Source organism: Schistocerca serialis, chromosome 6 (assembly GCF_023864345.2).
Source record: "Schistocerca serialis cubense isolate TAMUIC-IGC-003099 chromosome 6, iqSchSeri2.2, whole genome shotgun sequence".
NCBI lineage: Eukaryota > Metazoa > Arthropoda > Insecta > Orthoptera > Acrididae > Schistocerca > Schistocerca serialis.
Genome location: NC_064643.1, coordinates 758399966 through 758422148, shown reverse-complemented (window position 1 = coordinate 758422148; position 22183 = coordinate 758399966). Strand labels below are relative to the sequence as shown.

General features: G+C 36.9%; 1 protein-coding gene across 5 annotated transcripts in view; it reads left to right on the top strand.

Moving 5' to 3' along the window:
- LOC126484069 (protein abrupt) overlaps positions 1-21535 on the top strand; it is a 92525-nt gene extending 70990 nt beyond the window's left edge. For all 5 annotated transcript variants that reach the window (XM_050107436.1, XM_050107434.1, XM_050107435.1 and 2 more), the window contains one exon: positions 20304-21535. In XM_050107436.1, coding sequence (XP_049963393.1) covers positions 20304-21283 — 980 coding nt within the window. In that variant the 3' untranslated portion in view covers positions 21284-21535. The remainder of the gene's footprint in view (positions 1-20303) is intronic.
- Positions 21536-22183: the final 648 nt, after the last annotated feature.

Below are 22183 nucleotides of genomic sequence, written 5' to 3'. Positions count from 1 at the left end.
ATGCGGGTCCTTTAGATTGTAAGAAGTGAAGGAGGGGGACTGAAGTCTTTTACATTTTGTTTTGAGCAGAAAGGACAAAGCTCTTGTCTAGTGAAATATCCTGTATAACAGAAATGGAGAAGTGAAAAAGACATCATGAAATGTATTATAAACCAGTTTTTATGTTTTATTGCACAAAGTCAGAAAACTGGATGCAACAAAATAATGCTGAGTGAATTTAAAAAATCCAGCTTGGGATAGGGACCACATGAGAAAAATATGCCATATGTTTTAATTAGCAGTCTGTTTATAGACATGTCATGTTTGCCATATGCTATTCTCAGTCATAAGATAAGTGTGACAGAGTACTTATGAAAGTAGCCTCGAAAGTATTGAAAATGTAAACAAGTTGATCATTCATTATAGCAGTGTGGATTGTGATTGATGCATTAAGAAATGTAAGTGCTTGAGAAAGGCAAAGTGGAGCATTGGGATGCTAGACACGTCCTCTTTTCAGCCAGTACAGTCTTTGTCGTCTTTTTCCCTGTTCAGAATATTGCTGGTACACCTAGTGCACCATCTTTGACTAACCCATTATTAGCATGACTTAAAATATTTGGAAACTATCTACAGTTGCTGCCACCCTCTCTAGCATTCAATCTATGGTTTAGGATTTATTGATCAGTTATCAACCTAATTTTAAGATACTATCATTTTCGGTTCTAACAAATGGTCATTGTAGGTGTTCGCTAGCTGAATTCTAAATTATATTGCACAAATATTCAGGACCCAGCCACAGTTTCCTTTCTAGATGTAATCACACATCCTTAACAAGATAAGACAGATTGTTAATAATTATTAGTTAGTTACAAAGCCTATCTCCTTATCAAAGGTGCTAAAAAAATTGTGTGCAAGAACCATAACAGTCTTCCTCAAAATAAAATACTTAGTCAGTTTGAATTTCAAAAATCTTCTTGACAGGACATGCCATTTTTCAGTTCACAGGTTAGATTATACAGAATTTAAATGACAGAATATTGCCAATGGGTATTTTGTGTGACTTACCAAAAGGATTCGATTGTACAGTTCAGTGTTCTCCTAGAGAAGTTCAAATATTAGAGCTTCAGAGGTCTTGCTGGTAACTGGTTTTCAACATGTCTAATTAAAATGATGCTGAGTGTTGCTTTAAGGAACTCAGAAGTGTGCACAAAGAAACAGCATTTTCGGAATGGGAAGAAACACTACAGGTTATCACAGGGATCAATATTCGATCATCTCTTGGGGTCAGTCCATACCAAGTGGTCCAAGAAAAAAAATAATTGGTTGCTTAATCATCTCAGAAAAATTTTATATTTGCTGGGTGAATTTCCCAATGTTTGGTAATCACAAAAATATTTTTTTAAAACTTTATTGTTTATTATTTTGAAATGGTGGCCATATTTGTTCCAGGCCGCATGCTTATTTCTTATTTACACTCTTGGGCTACAAATTAATGTCATTATCACTTAGCTGAATGTATTCTTAAATATATTTTAATAGTTCAAAGTTATCAGCCACAAATTAAAAAAACTCAATTTTTGAACAGTAGTGTTCCAAAGAAAGATTAATTTCTCAGCTTATTTTTTCTGCTATTACACTGTATAGTATAGTTACTTTTTATACAGTATCAGTGGTGAGTAGCTTACACTTAAAAAAATACACTATTTTTTTAAAAAAAATTTTTTTAATTTTTCCGTTTTGTGGCCTGCAGTATCTTTGTTGGGGGACCAAATAAAAAAACTGAAAATTTCACAGTTAATAGACCTTTATGATATCAGACTTCAGTATAAATTTCAACTTTGAGATTCAATTCAAAGTTATTTGAAAAAAATTACAAACACGAGTGAAAAATACGTTTTTTAACATCTGCGATATCTAGGCTTATGGAATAAAATATATCAGTTACAGTATATAATTTAATCGTATCTATGATAACTTACTTTTTTATTGAAAATAAGTGTACTAATTACATTATATTGTTTTCTTGGTTTTTGTTTTTAGTACATCACTCATTGAACATTTGAAAAATTTGTTCACATAGTTTGAGTATTAGATTATAAATTGTAAATTCCATGGGAGACAGCTTCCTTAGTACATTTTTAAGTGGCATCCAAACTTGATTCTTCTCAATTTTTTAAAAAGGTGTCCTTGGTCCTGGAGGGTGATAAAATACAACATGTACGTCTTGGTTTTGACAGTCAGTGTTATCAACTTCGCCAATCCACCACTGTTCGTCGTAAACACAAGCCACTATGTCTTTAGTTTGAAGAACCAGTTGTACAAGTTTTCCACATTGATGAAGCTCACTATCAGGTGAAGTTGTTGTGATCTTAAACTTCAGTAAGTTGTGTGAATGGGGTACAAAACAGTGAAAAGATAGAGTGCCTTTAATCTTCTGACAAGTGTTGTACCTTTCCTTCAAGACACTGTCATAGACTTCTTGTATTTCCTCACATTGTACAAAAACATAGGTAATTCCTTTGATATGTTTTTTACAGAATTCAAACATTTCTTGAGGTGTTACGATATGATTGTCATCGGTCCACTGCAGACTTGCTTCTGTGACAGCTTTGTTGTACCCCCGACACCATCACAAGCATTCTTCCCATGGCATGAAATGAAAAAGTGCCATTCTACATCAAACCCAAAATCTTCTTTATGAAAGGAGATGTTAATAAAAAAAATTGTTTTTATATTGACTTGCTGCCCCACCCCAAAAGTAAATCAGTTTTTTTATTGAAGGGTGGTGCTGTTTAATGTAGTTTGTTAATTTTAATTGAAAAATGTGCACTGCTGTAGTGTTGTGTTCAAGGTAGTCACTTATGACACAAAAGCTGTGGCTCATTAGTTTATCTTCATTTTTATAATAGAATACAAATGGATGAAATGTGGCCTGTTTGTTTACCCTGTGGTGCCTTGTACTTCATCTTGAACAGCAAAGGAATAATTTTCGGAAAAGTCAGCAAGAACTAAGCATTCATCAGCTGTCAAGGTTTGCTTTTTGTCTTTCAAAAATTTACTTTGAGCTTCTGCATAAAATGATGCATTTCAGATTTTCAAGGTTAGCCACCAACACTTCAGAAAACTCTTCTCGTGATTTTATGACTGTCACCATTTCAGTTCTGTCTTGTCATCCATTGATTGTATTTTATATTGTCAGGCAAGAAATCATCTTCGGATCCTTCAAACACATCAAGTAAGGCTTGTTAGCCTGGACAATCTTCACATTTTCCCTTGATCATACAATTGTAACTGTCAATATTGCATACCACAACTTCCAAAAGGTCTTTATAGTCGACTCTAAGATTGGCCCCATCCATCATCAACTTTATGTTCTGATGATACAGACAAACACAAACAAACATTGTCGGTGCCAGATGTCCCTGCAACAAACACCATCTTGGTCTCAACTCACAAAACTTTGATCTTCCAATTTTAATGTCAGGATATTTTTTTTTTTAATTTCAGTGAATGGTTGATTTAAATTACACAATATTAACCTTTTTTGTCTTTGAATCCTAGAACCATTTTCTTTCACAGAAACACAGTCTTTTTTGCCAGACATACAACTACTGTTATTGTCATTGTTATAATACTTAATAACTTTTTTGATTGTGTTTTCATCTACCAAATTAGATGGACCTTTCTTTTGTAATGCTGGTAAAATTCTCTGTTCTTTTACTAATTGCCTTGTTAACTTAACAAGACATTCTGAGATGTTAAATTCATCACTAACTTTTGCTTGACTCCAAGAATTTGGCAGTAAACTGATAATCTTAATTTTATTCTCTTTGTTTGAAGTATTGCATTTAGTTTTTCTATCAAGTCATTGTATTTGGTTGGTGAAGTTTTAGAACTTTCGTCTGTTTTAGTACAAATTGTATTTTGTAATGAAACTTCCAAAATTCTTTATGACTATAGCTGCCACTTTCTCAATTTTTGTGTTCAAGGCACTTGGTCTTTTATCTTGACTTAGTTTTCTAATTTTACTAGCAAGCGATATACCCAGGATTTCACAAGTTGCATCTACTTTTTTAATGGTTGCTGATAACTCACAAAATTCTGTATCTGCAAGTTTCACTATCTGTTATCTTGTGAATTACAAATATCTTAGAAAACATGTTGGACACAATGATTTTCCTGGTATGGGATTGACAAAAGGGCTTTTATTTTTATAATAATGATCAAATGTCATTTCTCACAGACCTTTTATTATAGGTTTCTTATGTTTCTCAAGGGAGTCCATGCAAGACTGACCAAAAAGGTGATGAAATTTTTTTAAGTATTTCATTTCATGGTACTTGCATGTTGATTTGACCTCTGGACCAACTTGTAAGTAAAACAACACTTTTTCTACTTCACTGTACTCTTTGATTAAAGTAATGTCTTTAGGATACACTCCATAATCACTTTTATGACATGCTTCATTAATAATAACACCAACAGAACACTGAGACACCATTTTTCAACTGCACACTTCAAGAACTTCTAGCTAAATAAGTATGAGCAGACAGTTGTTGGTGTAAGGGTGAAGGCAACAATCAGATTTGTATAGGCTTGCAGGTGCAATTGTTAGCCTTCTGAAACAATGACCACAGCATTGTTTCGACAAATAATCATTAGCTAGTGTAATGTGGTGTGTTACATTATGCAATTGGTGTACTTTATTTGATTAGCCTACCAGATATCGCAGATGTTAAAAAACATATTTTTCACTCGTGTTTGTAATCTTTTTTCCATAACTTCCAATTGAATCTCAAAGTTGAAATTTATACTGAAGTTTGATATCATAAAGGTCTATTAATTGTGAAATTTTCAGATTTTTATCTGGTCCCCCAACAAAGATATTGCAGGCCAAATTTTAAAAAAAATCCATTTTTAAAATAGTGTATTTTTAAAGTGTAAGCTGCTCACCATTGATACTCGGTAGAAAGTAACTATACTATACAGTGTAATAGCAGAAAAAATATTAAAGCTGAGAAATTACTGTTTCTTTGGAAAACTACTGTTCAAAAATTGAGGTTTTTTTTTGTGGCTGATAATATTGAACTATTAAAAATATATTAAAGAATACATTCAGCTAAGTGATAATGATGTTAATTTGTAGGCCAGAGTGTGTTGAACAAAATGCATTTTATCTGAATTATTGTAAAAAATGTAGAGGCTTGCAAATACGAAAAAATGCATGTGGCCTGGAATAAATATGACCGCCATTTCAAAATAATAAACAATAAATGAAAAAAAAAATGTTTTTATGACTACTAAACATTGGGGAATTCACCCAGAAAATATAAAATTTTTCTGAGATGGTCAAGCAACCAGTACTGGACCACTTGGTGTGGATTGACCCCTTGTTCTTGTTTTATGTAAATGATCTTCCACATACGTCTAAAAGGCAGAAACAGCCCTTATTGCTGATGATGCAAGTATTATAATCAAGCCTAAAGGAGTAACTTAAATACTTGAAAATTTAATTTTAAAAAAAAATTAAGAACTATTTTTCTGTAAACGGACTGTCACCGTCTATACATAAAACACAGTATACCGCAATTCAGTACTGAGCAAGGTCTGATAAAACCATTAGAAATAATGAATAAGTGTAAATCAGTAAATGAAACACAGTATTGTAAATCTGTAGCTGTTAATATCTATACGAACCTAAACTGTAAGTCACAGGTGTTGTGGCATAACATTCTGGGATAACGTGTCACTGTTGCACAGGCGCATGTAATAAGGATAATATTTGGTGCCCACTCCAGAATGTGTTGTAGATAGCTCTTCAACAGTTGACACTTGCTGATAACAGCATCACAGCATATTTACTCCCTAATGGAGTTTGTCATCAAAAGTCAGCCTCAGTTTGAAAACATCATCGTCATTTATAAATATGATACTAGAAGGAAAAATTATTTACAGTTCCATCACTCAACGTTGAGACTGTCACAGAAAGAAGTGAGGGGCGCGTGCGTTTAACACACTGAACATATTGAAGTATAAATAACTGAAAAGGAAAAACCAAAAGAAATCGTGCCTTCTTTTCTGGTGAAACACCAAACTTCAAATGACGACTTTCAGTGCAGTCAAGTATAAAAAGATTGCCTTACAGTTATATCCCATTGTATCACCACATTCTGTCCGCCCTCGGTAGCTGAGTGGTCAGCGTGACAGACTGTCAATCCTGAGGGCCCGGGTTCGATTCCTGGCTGGGTCGGAGATTTTCTCTGCTCAGGGACTGGGTGTTGTGTTGTCCTAATCATCATCATTTCATCCCCATCGACGCGCAGGTCGCCGAAGTGGCGTCAAATCGAAAGACCTGCACCAGGCGAACGGTCTACCCGACGGGAGGCCCTAGCCACACGACATTTCATTTCATTTCACCACATTCTGAAGTTGAGTGTGCAGTTCACTCACTGCTCTGTTCCCCTCTAGTGAAATATGTGATGGATTTTAATTTAATTTAGTCTTAATTTTTCCAACTTGCTTCTAATTTCCTATTAAATCACATTTGATCTTCTGCGTCTTATCGTCCAACTTCATTTTAGTCTTTAGGTTCCAGAGCTCTGCAGTTTTATTTCCCGTAAACAAAATAGTTCTGGTGTTGTGCTTTAGAAGGATGTTGAAAATTAGGTGGATTGATAAAATAAGAAATGAGGTGGGTCTCAGAGTGGATAAAGAAAGGAATGTGTAGAAAACACTGTGAAGTAGAAGGGACAGGGTGATTGAACATGTCTTAAGACATTGGGGAAAGACTTCCTTGGTTCTAGTGGGAGCAGTAGAAGGTAAAAGCTGGAGGATAAGGAAGACTGGAATACAACCAACCAAATATTGAGGATCTTGGGTGCAAATGCTACTGACATAAAAACATTGCTACAGGAGAAGTAGTAGTCAGCCACATCAAAACAGTCAGAAGACTAATGACAAAAACAAGTAGTAAAGGATATTTGGTTTCTAAGGTCCATGTTATTGTGAAGTTACACAAAGAACACACAACAGGGTTTCTGGTGTATACATAGCTGGGCAGGCTCTGTGCTTGAAGCTGTTTCTTGAGTTCCCTTAATCTACTGATCCCAGTATTCAGTCACTCCTTTACAGAAGGACCACGATTGAAAGAGTTTATTTAGATGTGTGAAGTAGTTGTGAATCTCAGACCTAAGAACAACTTCACCAGATCATGTAATGGTCATCTGACAGCAGACCAGTCTCCAATCAGTATCATCATTTAACAGTAAAATATTGTGGTATGTCTTATGTATTAAAATTAATTGAATTGATTATAATATTAAAAAGGAAACACTTCCTAATGCCCTGCAAAATTTTGCAGAACGTTAGGCAGGGTTTCCTTTTTAATATTAATATATATTCTTCATTCTTCTGTCAGCTAATTAGTTGACCAAAATCTGCAGTCGTGTGTACCTCTTCTGCAAGCAGCATTTTGATAACTGAAAGGAAAACTTCCAGTGAGTTGCCCAACTTTTTGACATTGATTGCTTTAGGCCATTGCAGAGTGTGATATATTTACAGTGAAATACATAAAAAAGTAAAAATGACCTGCTTCTTTCTGTAAACTAAATAATGTTTACAAAATAGACTCCACTGTGTCTTAAAAGAAAGCTTATGTTCAGGGTATATTACTACTTTTTACTTGTGACAGGTAGTGAGAAAATTTAATTTGAAAATATTTCAAAAACTGAGAGTTGCGCAATAGGAAAAGGAGATATACATGTTGGGAATTACTAGGAGAGACACGAAAACAAGTAACTGAGTCAGAGGCCAGGCTGGATTGAAAGATGTAACTGTGACTATATAATTAAAATGAAACGGTTAGTGAAAGGAGGACTGAGATGACAACATAATACTGGGTGTGTGACATACATGCAATAACAGCATCGCTATGTATAACTAAAGACTATAATGTATGCAAAAGTTTAGAGGTGACCTGTACCCAGTAATGGATGTGAAAAGTATCATTGAGTGTTTTGTTTCTCTCATTGGTCCAGAAGAGTTCAGTAGTATTCATGAGTCCCTTGTTGTGTCACACTGGACTCGCATTCGGGAGGACGACGGTTCAATCCCACGTCCGGCCATCCTGCTTTAGGTTTTCTGTGATTTCTCCAAATCACTCCAGGCAAATGCTGGGATGGTTCCTTTGAAAGGGCACGGCCGACTTCCTTCCCCTTCTTTGCCTAATCCAATGACACCGATGACCTCGCTGTCTGGTCTCCTTCCCCAAACAACCCAACCCTTGTTGTGTCCTCTGCAGGGTTATATGTGAGAAGAATCCCCATTGCTACTCAAAATACTGGCCATAACTTTTATTGCAGACGACACAGATTTTGCCACTTTGGTTATAAAAATGATCTAAGCAGAATGTAAAGAATGTAAAAGAATTTAGCTCAGTAAAATTTGTCACAGGACACTGTGTAATGTTATGTAGCATGAAAAATTTAAAAATAAAATATATTTAGAACTTCTTTGTCATTGAGGTGAAACAATAATCTTTTCTTCTTAAGTCTCAATCCCAACAATAGTTGGCTGCAGTTCGTCTCAACTACCCTCTGTTCCCTGCTGGTCTCTTCATTTCCTCATATGAACCTACCACTATCATATCTGATCTGTATGGAGTATTGCAGTCTGGGTCCTCTTCCCTTCCGTTACATTGACTAGAGAATTACTGTGTCTATATAGACGTCCGGATACTTGACCCCTTCATTTCCATGCTATTGGTAACAGAAATCTTTCGTCATTCATTGTGGTACAAATCTTCTAGTTTGTGAACTTCACTATCCAGAATTTTCCATTATGCTCCGGCATCACACTTCAAATGCATCCAGATGTCTCTTGTTACATGCACCAATAGTCGATATTTGTGAGCCATACAAGGACACATGCCAGACAAAGCTATTAATAAATCTCCTTTTAGCCTCTTCATTTTTGATGTAAGCAGCACCTTTTTTTATGGTTGCTTTTGACAGTTTATTTCTGTTCTTCTTTGTTGGCAGAAATGTACCATCTGATGTGACTTTACCTCCTAATTAGTTACAGGTATTTATTTATCTGAATGGCCTATTATTAATGCCAATGTCTACATCATGCAATTTGTCTTAATTCTGACAAATTTGATATTGAAAATTAAAGCAAAACGCATGATGTCAGTTGTGATATTTTAGCAGGTGCTTACCATAATTTGTCTTCTTTGTATTAATTTCCATATTATTATTATTCCTTTTTAAGATGATGATCATTCTTGCTTTAGTGTTACTTTCAGTTCCTTTTCCTCAATGACAGCTTTATTGTAAACAAATTGTACCATTTTCATTTCCACTCCATTAATTTTTATCCCTTCCGTGTCATTTTTACAGTCCTCAGTGTTTTTCTCAGTGTGCAGGTTGAACTACACTGGCAACAAGTTATGTATCTGACATAATCATTTCTATTGTAAGCCTTTTGTCCTTCACCATTTGTGTGCATGACACCTCTTCGGTTTTTATGTAATACTGTTCATCTCTCAGAAATCCAGACCATTATTTAAACATAATCTTCCTTTGGGAATTGAAAGTTCTTGTAGAATGTAAATAATTCAAGAATAAAAGTAACAACTCATCAAATAGTGGAGTCAAAATCCTGCTAGCTTTCGGATGAAACAAACTCGGCCACCACCCACCTCCACTGCAATTACACCTACACATACCTCTGCACAGTTACATTGTATTTGTTTTGTTTATGTGCTTGTCAGTGTCTCAGCACCTGGGCTTATGAATGCAGTAAATAATAGTTCCCTTATGTCCATTTTTGTCTACAACCTCACGTTTCATCATCCAATCCTAGCATCATGTCTCCATTGCATCCTGTTGCTTATTAGTTTTCAGTTCATTTAAAGCCATGTTACATTCTTCCTTTGTTAAAGAGGGTGCCATCTGATGAGTTTCTGTGCTGTCTTCATTTTTCAAGAACATTCATCATCTTTACTATAACTTTATATAACTTTTCTATGTTTTGCTTTCATCTTTCTTCCCGTTCTTTGCTTTCAGATATAATTCTCCCATTTTTGTTTAATAAGGTGTTACTGCGCAAATTTGTTTCTTTTGAATGGCTTCTTAATCAGTGTGTAAAATGTTTCTGTATTACCTTTCTCCATCTTGTCTCCCATTTCCTTCCATTCTCTCATTCTGTACCCTTCTTTACACCTCTTTACTTCTTTGTAGACTAGATTTTGGATTCATTTATAATTTATAATTTCTTTCTAACTCTTCAGTATTTCGGCTTGCCTCCTTTTCTCCAGAAGTTTAAAACTTTTTTTAATCCAGCATTCTGTAGTAGTATTTGTTTCACAGTTATTGCAATTTTATGATCTGCAGATTCTAAAATAGTAGTAACAGGTATGGCAATCAGTCGCAAGTAATGTTTATTACACGTCTTCAGGGCAGTTAAAACCTGAAAACCACTTGTATATACCCATAGGCATGCTGTCCCAGCTGGACTACTCATGTCGGAGGTTAAGTGTGAACTCAACCTATGACATGACTAGTCTAGTAGGGACTGTGTGCGTATACAAAGGGTTTTAGTGTTTTAACTTACATTTACGGCACTGAAGATGATGTGACCAAAATCTAGACATGCAATAAACAGTACGAAGTGTGATTGTACAATTACAAGCACATTCTTAAAATTTTCCAATGGTGGAACTTACATGCCACTATGATGCATGTCCTTCAAAATAGTCCCCTTCTTACTGAACACACCGACTCCAACAGTGTTTCCACTTTTGGAAACATTCCTGTAAATTTTTTTCCTGAAGTGTGTTAAGGATGCTCTCTGTACTTGCCTGGATGTCTTCAATTGAGTGAAATCGCTTCCCTTTCAGTGATAATTTCAGTTTAGGAAACAGGTAGAAGTCCTCAGTGGCCAAATCAGGGGAGTATGGTGATTGTTGAAGCACAGGAATTTTGAATTTGGTCAAAAATTCAATGATGGAGAAGGCACGATGAGCCGGAGCATTGTCATGGTTTGGCACCCAACTCCTCTCTTTCCACAATGCAGGCCTTTTCTTCTGCACATTTTTGCACAAATGCTTAAGGACACATTTGTAGTATTCCTGGTTAATTGTCTGTCCTCAATGGGTAAATTCATGATGCACAATACTGGTTGAATTGAAAAAATCACAAACATTGTCTTCACCTTCGACCGACTTCGCCATGCATTTTTTTGTCATGGTGAACATGGAGTCTTCCACTGCGAAGACTGCACTTTGGTTTCAGGATCATATCCACCCATGATCCATCACCTGTAATTACCCTGTTTAACAAATCTGGGTCATTTTTAGTCCGATTAATTGGTTCTTGGCACACTTCAAGTTGGTATTGTCTCTGGTCACTTGACAACACTTTTGGAATGAATTTTGTGGACACTTGACACATGTTCAGATCGTCAGTTAAAATTGGCTGAACTGCATAGAAACTTAAATTATCAGCCATCTCTCTAATTGTAAGTCTATGATCAGAGCGCACTAATTCGCGAACTTTCACACCATTTTCATTTGTTTTTGAGGTGGAAGGACGGCCGGACCATGGTTCATCTTCAAATGATTCACAGCAATTTTTAAATCTGTTGAACCAGACAAAAACATTTGACTGGATCATACAATTATTTCCAAAAGCTGTTTTTAATATTTCATAAGTCTCAGAAGCTGATTTCCCGGTTTTAAAACAAAATTTTACCCAAACTCTTTGCTCCGTTTTTACGTCCATTTTCATGTAGACAGAATCTGGCAACAAGCCCTAACAGACCCGTACTCAACCAGCTGCCGCAATGAACTGAATAAGGAAACAGTTTCCTGTCAGAGGGTGTTCAAGGACAAGGCAATGACTCACTCCCCACCCTCCGTGTAGCTGCCAACCAAACCAGTAAGCAGTAGCAGATCCATTCTTAAAACTTTCGAATCACACCTCGAATTTGCGACTGATTGCTGTACACTTTGCTACTTGAAATGATTGCAGTTGCTGGGCACAACTGCTTCACTATGGAATCAAACATTTTAGAATAGTCTTTGTCCTAACTGTTTTTCATTTGTGGTATCAGGTTTTGTATCTTTTATTTGATTCTGTATTGCTAATTTTCTGACAATAAATCTGCAATATTTTTCAGTATTCTACTTCTTCCTTCTTTAGTTAGATTTTAACAGCACTATGTTGTGGTCACACTTTGCATATTTCCTGTGGTAAATTTTGCATTGCTTGATTCTGTTATGGTATCTTCACCGTACCATGATATATTCTAGACATTTTACACTTCATTTCTGAGTGTAGTCTAGGTGTATCACCATGATTTGGGCTGTTGGAGCAAAGTGTTTGTGATTATTAGTCCTTTCACTTTACAAAACAATATCATACATATAACGTAGAGATTGTTCTTCAGTAAGTTTTCTTATTAGTCCTTTCACTATACAAAATGATATCATACATATAATGAAGAGATTGTTCTTCGGTAGGTTTTTTTAGATCTATAAAGATGTAAGTACGTGCAGTGTTAACATGTATTGTTAGTAGTGGTGAACGAGGTGGCACGGAAGTAGAGGCACTGGTTCGGAGAAGCTGAATAGAAACCCCTGTTCAGCCAGCTTGATTTAGGTTTCCCACGGTTCCAGTGAATCATATGAGGATAAATTCCAGGGACGATTTCTTTATAAATTTGAGAAATGATAATCAAAAATATCAGTTAAGAAATAAAATTACTTTTAGGACATGTAAGATTGTGTGTAATTTGAAGATCATGCTGCACGCTGATCTATGTAATCAAATATGTGCAAAATACTCGTGGGAACATCTTAGTAATTTTTAACTTTGCTCAGAATTATTTTAGTAGAATGAGCACATTGATACTGAATAAATTCAGTGAAAAATTGGGACTGCAGGCTAGTATTTGTTGAACAGACTTACAAATAAAATTGTTAGAATAAATTGGTTTAAAGAATGAAATTGAACTATTTACTCCAGGTGTCAAAGTAATATGTGACAGAGATGACAGGTATTTTGTCAGAATTTTGTTTGTAGAATATCAAATACAATATCAAAACTTCCTAACGTATTAAACTGTTCTCTAGCCTAAGTTTCACAGCCAGTTCTGTGTCTGACAGTACAGCTCTCGTTCAGTTTGACGTTGGGCTCACTCATGTGGTAAGAGCTTTGTGTGTGAAAAACAGAACTTGGCATTTAGGTAGTGAGCAATGGAAGTTTTATGCGCTTAGTTCCTGTCCGTTTAGTCCTGACTCTGACTCTCAGAAGGGTGCTTGGTTGGTATTTGCAGTTCAGTCCATGAGACAGGGACTCCACTGCGAAGCACAGCTGTTTTCATGCCATGACACACATGAATTGCTTTTTGTTAGAAGAGTCCATAGAACTGGGGGAGCTGAATGGAAGAAATTCCATTAATATACTTTTATACATGTTGAATTATTTTATTTTGTTGCATAGATAATTAATGAATCATGTGACTACATAAGTTACCTGTTCCTGGATCAGTAATATTTAGTGGAAGATCATAAAAAACCTCTTTCTCCTCCTCCTTCTCAACAGTACAATTGTAACTTCAAATATTGTTTTAAACTGTTTTTATTATAAAAATTGTAAAGCTGATTTTGTACTGTGTAGGCACTTAAATTGGAGCCTGTAATATGATGATACATAGCATGGCACTGCAATCTTAAGACAATAGATTCATACGTAAAGAGTGGTCGTCCAATGTTAAATTATGATTTACAATGTGTTCCCAGAGGCATCCTGCAAAGTGATAGAAGGATGCATGAAAATTGCCACAGACTGTCCCCTTCTTCATTTATCTTGAATGATAGACATAAGATGTCACTTTTGTATTCTTTGCCACGTCAGTTACTTTCTTTCTAGGTATTACGTGTATCAGCTGTTAAGCCCTGTATGTTTCAGAACTATATATGTCATGTCTTTTTCAAGGCTCTTTAAAACAGCAAAAATCTTCTTGATTTCGCATTAGTTCCCCTGTTGAGGTTAGGAAATAACTATGGTACGAAATGGCATGGGAGGCCAGCAAAGTTAGCAAACACCAATGACGACGACAAACGCAGAAGTGCAGGTGAAACGTGATTGTAAAAGCTTGCACTTGACCTTGCCATTTGTGTAACTACAAGAAATGAAAGATGATAGTCAAAAACACAGGCAGAGAAGTGTGGTGGGTTGGAGAACATATTATGTTGTAAGCTGACAGTAAGATTGTGTTGTGAAAGAAATATTAATATTTCAAATAACTGCTTGTTCTGTTGCCACTGTTTGTAAAAATATGGGCCTGTGTTTTCAAATTGATAACATGGACAGCAATCACATTTGGCTATTGAGAAATGACTAGTACAACCATCAATACACTGCATGCATAAACTACTACAAAGTTCTCCATGAATATCTCCTAGCAACTGGTACTGTTGTTCTGCCCTATCTGGGATATTCAACAGCAGCAACATACTCACCTATATCACCAGATTCACACAGTATTATTCTTCAGAAGATGGATAATGCAATGGAATAATCAGCTAATGAAGAACCAAGTGAGTAATGCCACAAAGAGGTGTTTTAAGAGGTTGCAAACAGTATTCAGCTGTAGAACAACTGAAGGGGGTATTTTGTGTGCATGGAGTCAAGTACCACTTTGGATCAGAATATACTAGATAAAGGACCATTTAACAGATACAAAAAGAATGTGGTGATTGCCTTGTGTGGAAGAGCCTAAAAGTGAAATTACTGTATATGTTTCCCTCAAAATTGTAATTCTTTAAGTTGTATCTTTTTCAGAATACAGCAATTGTTCAAGCAGCACCATATCATGCAATACTTGCATTGCATGACTCGTGAAATGACAGACTGATAATGAATCAGGAATTGACCACCTTCAGCTGTATGAGTCTACTCATTGGCATTTATCATGTAGTTCACATTCTCTTCAAGTTGTAGCACTTACTGTTTTTTACCTAGTATTTTGCAGTAGTAAGGACTGCATTGCATTTTGTTTCGGGTGTCAAACGCTGTTATTATTAAACTTCTTAGTACTATTGCAGTTACTGTTGTCTCAAATCAATTTGCAGAGTGAAATACTGACATAATCAGTATGTCAGTAAACATTTCTGCATGTATAGTGTTTCCAACGTCTACCTCCATACTCCGCAAGCCACCTGGTGGTGTGTGGTGGAGATACTTCGTGTACCAGTGTCAATTCCTCCTTTTCCTGTAACAGTGGCAAATGGTTCACAGGATGAATGATTGCTAACAAGTCTCTGTGTGAGCTCCAATCCTTCCAATTTTATTTTCATGGTGTTTTCGTGAAATATATGTAGGAGGAAGCAATATATTGGTTGACTCGTCAAGAAACGTACACTGTTGGAACTTCCACAGTAAACCACATTGTGATGCAGAATGCCTCTCTTGCAGTGTTTACCATTGGTTGTGCATATCTATAATGCTTTTGTGCTTACTAAGTAAACCTGAAATGAAACAGGCTGATCTCCTTTGGATCTTATCTATTTCCACTATAGATCCCATGTGGTAAGGGTTCCAGACAGGCGAACAGTGTCAAATGAGGGTACTATAAGCTGCCTCCAGTGTCGATGGACTGCATGCCCTGAGGATTCTTCCAATGAACCTGTCCGTCATCTGCCTTGTCAGCGATGAATTTTATTTGGTCATTCCACTTCATATCGCTTCGTGTGCATCCTCCTAGATATTTTACGGAAGTAATTACTTCCAGTGATTTGTCAGCAGTTGTGTAGTCATACAATAATGGGTCTTTATTTCTTTGTATATGGTGTCCGTAAATAAAGATCCAATTTCAAAAAGCTGTAGAAAAGGAACCACTGCTCAGAATGATGCCAAATTTGAATAGCATTTTATTGATGCCGGGGAAAATACCTTGGGGTGGGGATAAGCAATGAAAATTTTACAGCACATTTACATCTACATAGATACTCCGCAATCTGCCATATGGCTAATGGCAGAGGGTAACCCTTACCACTACTAGTCATTTCCATTCCTGTTTCCACTCGCAAAATAGAGCGAGGGAAGAACGACTGTCTATATGCGTCCATATGAGCCCTAATTTCTCATATCTTATCGTCATGGTCCACACGTGCAGTGTTGTGTAGGAGGCAGGAGAATCGTTCCGCAGTAGACTTCAAATACCGGATCTGTAAACTCTCAATAGTGTTCCTTGGAAAGAATGCTGCCTTCTCTCTGGGGATTCCCATTTGAGTTCCTGAAGCATGTCTGTAACACTTGTGTTGTTCAAACCTACCAGTAACAGATCTACCAGCCCGCCTCTGAATTGCTTAGATGTCTTCCTTTAGTGCAGCGTGGTACAGATGACAATCAATCAATCGGTATTCAAGAATAGGTTGCCCTAGTGTCCTGTATGCAGTCTCCTTTACAGATGAGCCACACTTTCCTAGAATTCTTCCAATAAATCAACGTTCCTACACAATCCCCACAAGTTTGACAGTCAATATTTTTGGCACTGTTAGTTAGGTAAGTCCATTCACCATGGCCAGGTGATGCCACATCAGATGGGAGAAATTGGTTTGTAATTGTCCGGAGGCCAAAAACTGCATAAAAAGCAAAATGACCTCAATTTCTAATTGCTGTGAGACTGGCACAAGACATATTCAATATGCTGTTCACTATCTTCTGCCACAAGTTGAAATTGAGAAACAGAATCTTCCACAACAGATTGGAAAGCCTCGGGGGTCACATTCAGAATGTGTTGTGCAATTCAACCCTTCAATTCAGTTCATAATTGGAGCACTGAACCCAACATCTTTCAGATAACTCCACAGCCAGAAATCGCGCGGATTAAGATCAGTTGATCTGGACAGCCAGGCTGTAGGAAAATTACTGCTGATAATTGTAGCATATCTAAAATGCCACAGCCATGCAGCAGCCATTTCACTATGTGTGGATGAGTGCCATCTTGCATAAAAATGACCCTAACCACACATACACCCTGTTGAGGGGTTAGAATAACATTGATATGCAAAAGACTCCCATAGCGTTTACTAGTGACTGTAGGTAACACGACCCACAGAACTTGTCTCCTCGAAAAATATGGTGCTATGATAATGCCTTCAGCTTGTACGCCATTGTCACCTTTGCAGAATAAAGTGGTACCAGTTGATGTGTATGTAGATTATCCGTTGCCCTGATACTGCAATTCTGTATGTTGACATGCCAATTCCATACGAGCAAGAGATTCCAGAGTGAATATTTGTCTTGTCGATAGGTTAACATTAAACAACTCCTGAACATGGATGATTTTGTATTGATAGTAGTGCAGAATGTTTCGTAGGAATTCATGCACCATGCTCACAGGCATGTTCAACATTTGGTCAGTTTCCAGTGCATGGCATATTTGCACACCACCGGTTGACCTCTCCTGTAATGCTGTGGCCACACCTTTGACATATATCAGATCAACTACTTTCCTCCCTCTGCACTACAAAAGAACCTGTTTCTTCAAATTTTGTAATCTTTTTCCTCTTGTAAATGAGCTTTACCAGCAGCATGCAATCTGTCTTGGAGACAGTTGTGTTAGACATCTCAGATGCAAACTGAGGAACAATTCTATGCCGCGTGTCTATTGAGGTGGATATTCTGATGCATACAGTGTCATCTATTGGTCTTTTTCCCCCTATGACATTTCCAGCCATGCCAGTAATATGCTGTTCAAATTTGACAACATTCTGAGCAGTGGTTCTCTTTCTACAGTGCTTTGAAACTGGGACTTTACTTACGGCCATTCTATATATGCAATACACATTACATTTGGTTATGTTACGAGTCAGCTGCCACTACCTGCACTAATGTGTCTTGGTCCTCCGCAGGTCTTCCTGCATTTAGCTGCAATTTTCTAGTGTTGCAAGTTCTCTGTATGCAACAGCATTCATCTGCAAAAACCTTATGGAACTTATGACATAATCTACTAGGTGAGTTTTATGTTGTGAAAAATAGTAATCCTGTAACACTCCATTGAGGTGTGCCCAAATTTACTTTCAGGTGTGAAGGTTGCTCTCCATTGAGAACAACATGCTGTGTTATGTTTTTTTGAAACTTCTAAATCTAATCACACAGTTGGACTGACGTTCCATATTCTTTTAATTTGTTTATTAGGTGACTGCACAAAACTGTGTCCAACACCTCCCAAAACTCATCTTTATAAGTAAATCAGTGTTAAAAAATTAAGACATGAAGTACAAAAGCAGTACTATGTTAGTATTATTTATCCTGTGCCTGTTTACATCGTGAGCGTACTGGTGTGTAGTATCTGTAAGTGGTTGTTCTTTGGAGGGCGACAATGCCCAGTGGCGCAGGGAGTCGCAAGCAGAGGCAGTTGTTGAGAAGCTGTGGAAGGTGTAGGCTGCGTGAGCCAAAGGCGGTTGCATAGCGAAGGATTTATCTCTGTGTTTAATAGTAGGGGCACACAGTTTGAATAATAGTGTGTTTATGTTTGTGCAGTGTGATAAAGGAAATAAATTAAATCTTACCAGTTCTTAATGCGTCTCCATCAGTTAGTGCCACATCATTGCATTTAACAATGAACAAAGTCTCGATATACACGGTCAACTACAACAAGAGGATTGTAACATAATAATCCTTAATTAACCCATATAATCTCCAAAGACGAATGTAGCTTATAACATGGTGGTTGTTGTTTGTTTCTCAAAGAAGAATTGCCTTACAGATTTTCAGTGTGCTACTTGAAACTAGGAGTTATAAAGAGTACATAATTATGACATATTGAAATAATGGTGTAAAGTGTTAGAAAGCTAGAAGCATCACAAACGTATAAGTTTTTGTGTCTTTGACCCCTTAAATTTTAATAAAACTATCTGCAAGCAAGCAGAAAATGAAACGGAAACGGAAATGGAAATGATTGTATGGCATTTATTGGCTGGGATGGCCCCTCCGGGGTTCGGCCACCATATTGCAAGTCTTTTTAGTTTACGCCACTTCGGTGACTTGCGTGTCAGTGATGATGAAGGACACAAAACACCAAGTCCCCTGCCAGGAATCGAACCCATTAAACTAATCCCTGTGTGGTTTATTGTCTGAAGTAAGCCTTTCAAGTGGATGCGTAACTATGTAGTGTGAGTGGCCATGATGAATATGTACATAAATTTGTTTTTCATGGTGCCCAAATGAAAAAATGAAAGGTGAACCACGGTGTTAGTACGTAGACCACTCCTGGAGCACCACCATGGGACCAAGGGGGCAACTGAATGTAAATTGATGGTGTAACACACGCTGAGTACTGAAGATTTAGGATTTAAAACAGGGTATCATTAACAGTTCACCTCACTGCAAGAGAAAATAATGGCAGTCATTGAATCAGAAGACTTCCTTTACACCTCTTTTTTATAACTCACAATAGTAGTTCATCACTTAGACACTAAATTGTAATTTGCAGAGCGCATGCTTTTTTTGGCTTAAAAAATTGTAAATTCCATACTCTTTCCCCCAAACACGTAGTGCATCTCCTTTTACCATCTTCCATCTGTCAAATAAGTGAGCACCCAAATCTTCTCTATCTGGTGTACACTTTCTGTAGGTGTGCTGATTAGGTCCAAATATGGCAAGCTCAAAAATTATAAAAGTTATAGTCGCAGACTACTGTGAAAGCACATTAAAAAATGAGTATTAGTAGACGATGTTACCATATTTGGATTAGCTACAAGATAAGAATGTGGTAATTGAATAGTAAACTTGTTTTGAGAAAAATACTTTTTTGCAACATACAAATTTATCCTTGTTTGTTGCCGGCCATGGTGGCCAAGCGGTTGAAGGCGCTACAGTCTGGAACCGCACGGAAGCTACGGTCGCAGGTTCGAATCCTGCCTCGGGCATGGATGTGTGTGATGTCCTTAGGTTAGTTAGGTTTAAGTAGTTCTAAGTTCTAGGGGACTTATGACCTTAGAAGTTAAGTCCCATAGTGCTCAGAGCCATTTGAACCATTTTTTTGAACCTTGTTTGTTTTGTGTACTACGAAAATTTTGTTAACTTATTTGTTTTGCTGTAATTTTTAAAAGGGAAACATTTTATAGTAGTATTTACATTTTTGGTCCTCTTTCCTATGATTCTATTGGTATGATAGTAACCTTTGCATGTGGTTAATCTAACTTCATTTTATAGGTCCCACATAGTTTTGAATAGTTCTGTACATTCATTAAAACTTACATATTATTATATTTATAAGTCAGTTGGATAAAAACACAGCATTTGTTTCAGTATCAAGACGAGGTTTGGATATGATGCGGGTACGTGCAACAGACCCAAGGCCTTGTCCAAAATGTGGGAAGATTTATCGTTCAGCACATACATTACGCACTCATCTGGAGGACAAACACACTGTGTGCCCTGGATATCGTTGTGTGTTGTGTGGCACTGTGGCAAAATCACGAAACTCTCTTCACTCCCACATGAGCCGACAGCATCGAGGCATCAGCACGAAGGACCTTCCTGTATTACCGATGCCTTCCCCTTTTGATCCAGAACTGGCATCAAGATTACTGGCGAAGGCAGGTGTCAAAGTGTCAGCAGCTGAACTACGTGCACGGGCTTCTCCGACAGGGCCACGTCGTCCTGAAATGAGGCTCGAGGTAAAAACAAACCATGTGGGGGACTCAGTAAGGTATTCTAGTGCACCATCAGAAGCAGGGAGCAGTATTTATGGTGGTGATGACCCAGAAGACCTGACAGTTTCCAACTCTAGGTTTGGAAATGTTGAACTTACACCACTTTCACCATCTGGGAATTCTGCCCCTGTAATTACAAAGGCTGGACCTCCTAAGCATCATCAGAATCCTGCAATAGCAGCAAAATCTCTGGAGGCATTGGGCATGGGTGCACCTCCTATCGGCAACAGACTTGTTGAAGGAAATCGTGCACCTTTACCACCACCACCTCCACCAACACCGTCTGGAGCCTCTACTGGTAGTGCAATATTGGACACTTACCTACAATTTATAGCTGAAAACTCAAATACTTTGGCACTGGGATTGAGTCGTGAGCAAGCAGCTGCACATGTAGCTGCTGCTGCCGCTGCTCAGCATGCTGCTGAAGTTGCCTCAGTGGAGGGTAAGATTGGTTTAGCTGAACAGACACCTGAACGGGTTGTGGATCGAGACATTTTGGAAGACATGGAATCATCAGGAGCAGATGATGATGATTATAGTGAGGATGAACAAGAGGCTATCAAAGCAGAATAAAAATTAGGCTTGATTCACCCCTGGATTTGTACTTCATGCTCAGTTTCCCATCTCCTGACACGGGTAAGAAGTATATCATAAAAGAAGAGAAACTGTGTTGAAGTACAAGAATTCCTTCCATCTACCTCACTCTCAGGATGTCACAAATGTTTTAATTCTTTCTGAATTTTTGTGCATATAAAATAAACATTCAGGTCAATGTAAAAGAGAATGTGTTATGTTGAGAGACTGGTTTAGAGTGGCATGTCTATTTCTGATATGCATAAATTCATTATCACTGGTTTACTATTGTGTTTGACTAATTTATGTATCTTATATTTTTAGGTGTTAAGACATTTTATATTATATTTCACATAATTTATTTTATACTTTATACATTTATTATTTGATGTGTTAACCGCTCTTTTTAGAATTTTACAATCAGACATTTTGACTGAACATATTCCATCCTTCTACCTCAATTGCCATTTTGTAAAAAGAATCTACGGTCCATCTAAAACGACGGGAAAAATTGTGGCAAAGATTCTTACAGGCACTTAAGCACCTGAAAGTCACTAGCATGATTATCTGTATGTATAAAATTTATTTTTACGTTATAGATTACACTGTTCCAAGAATAACTCTTGGTTTATATAAACCATATACCACGAGAAAAATTAACGATTGCTATACTGAAGCAAATGTCATATTTACTGTATTTATAAAAGGGCATTTCACTATCTCTATTTCATATTATTTTCAATGGTTTTAATATTATTAAATCTCCAGATTCACAGGGAGAGGTATTTTGTATTGCTTATTTTGTAAATATCGCACATGACAATTACAGGAGTCTAGTTAGTGCTGCAATACTCACATTATTTTGTTAAGATTTTTTATGGAATTTTATTTTTCGTGTCC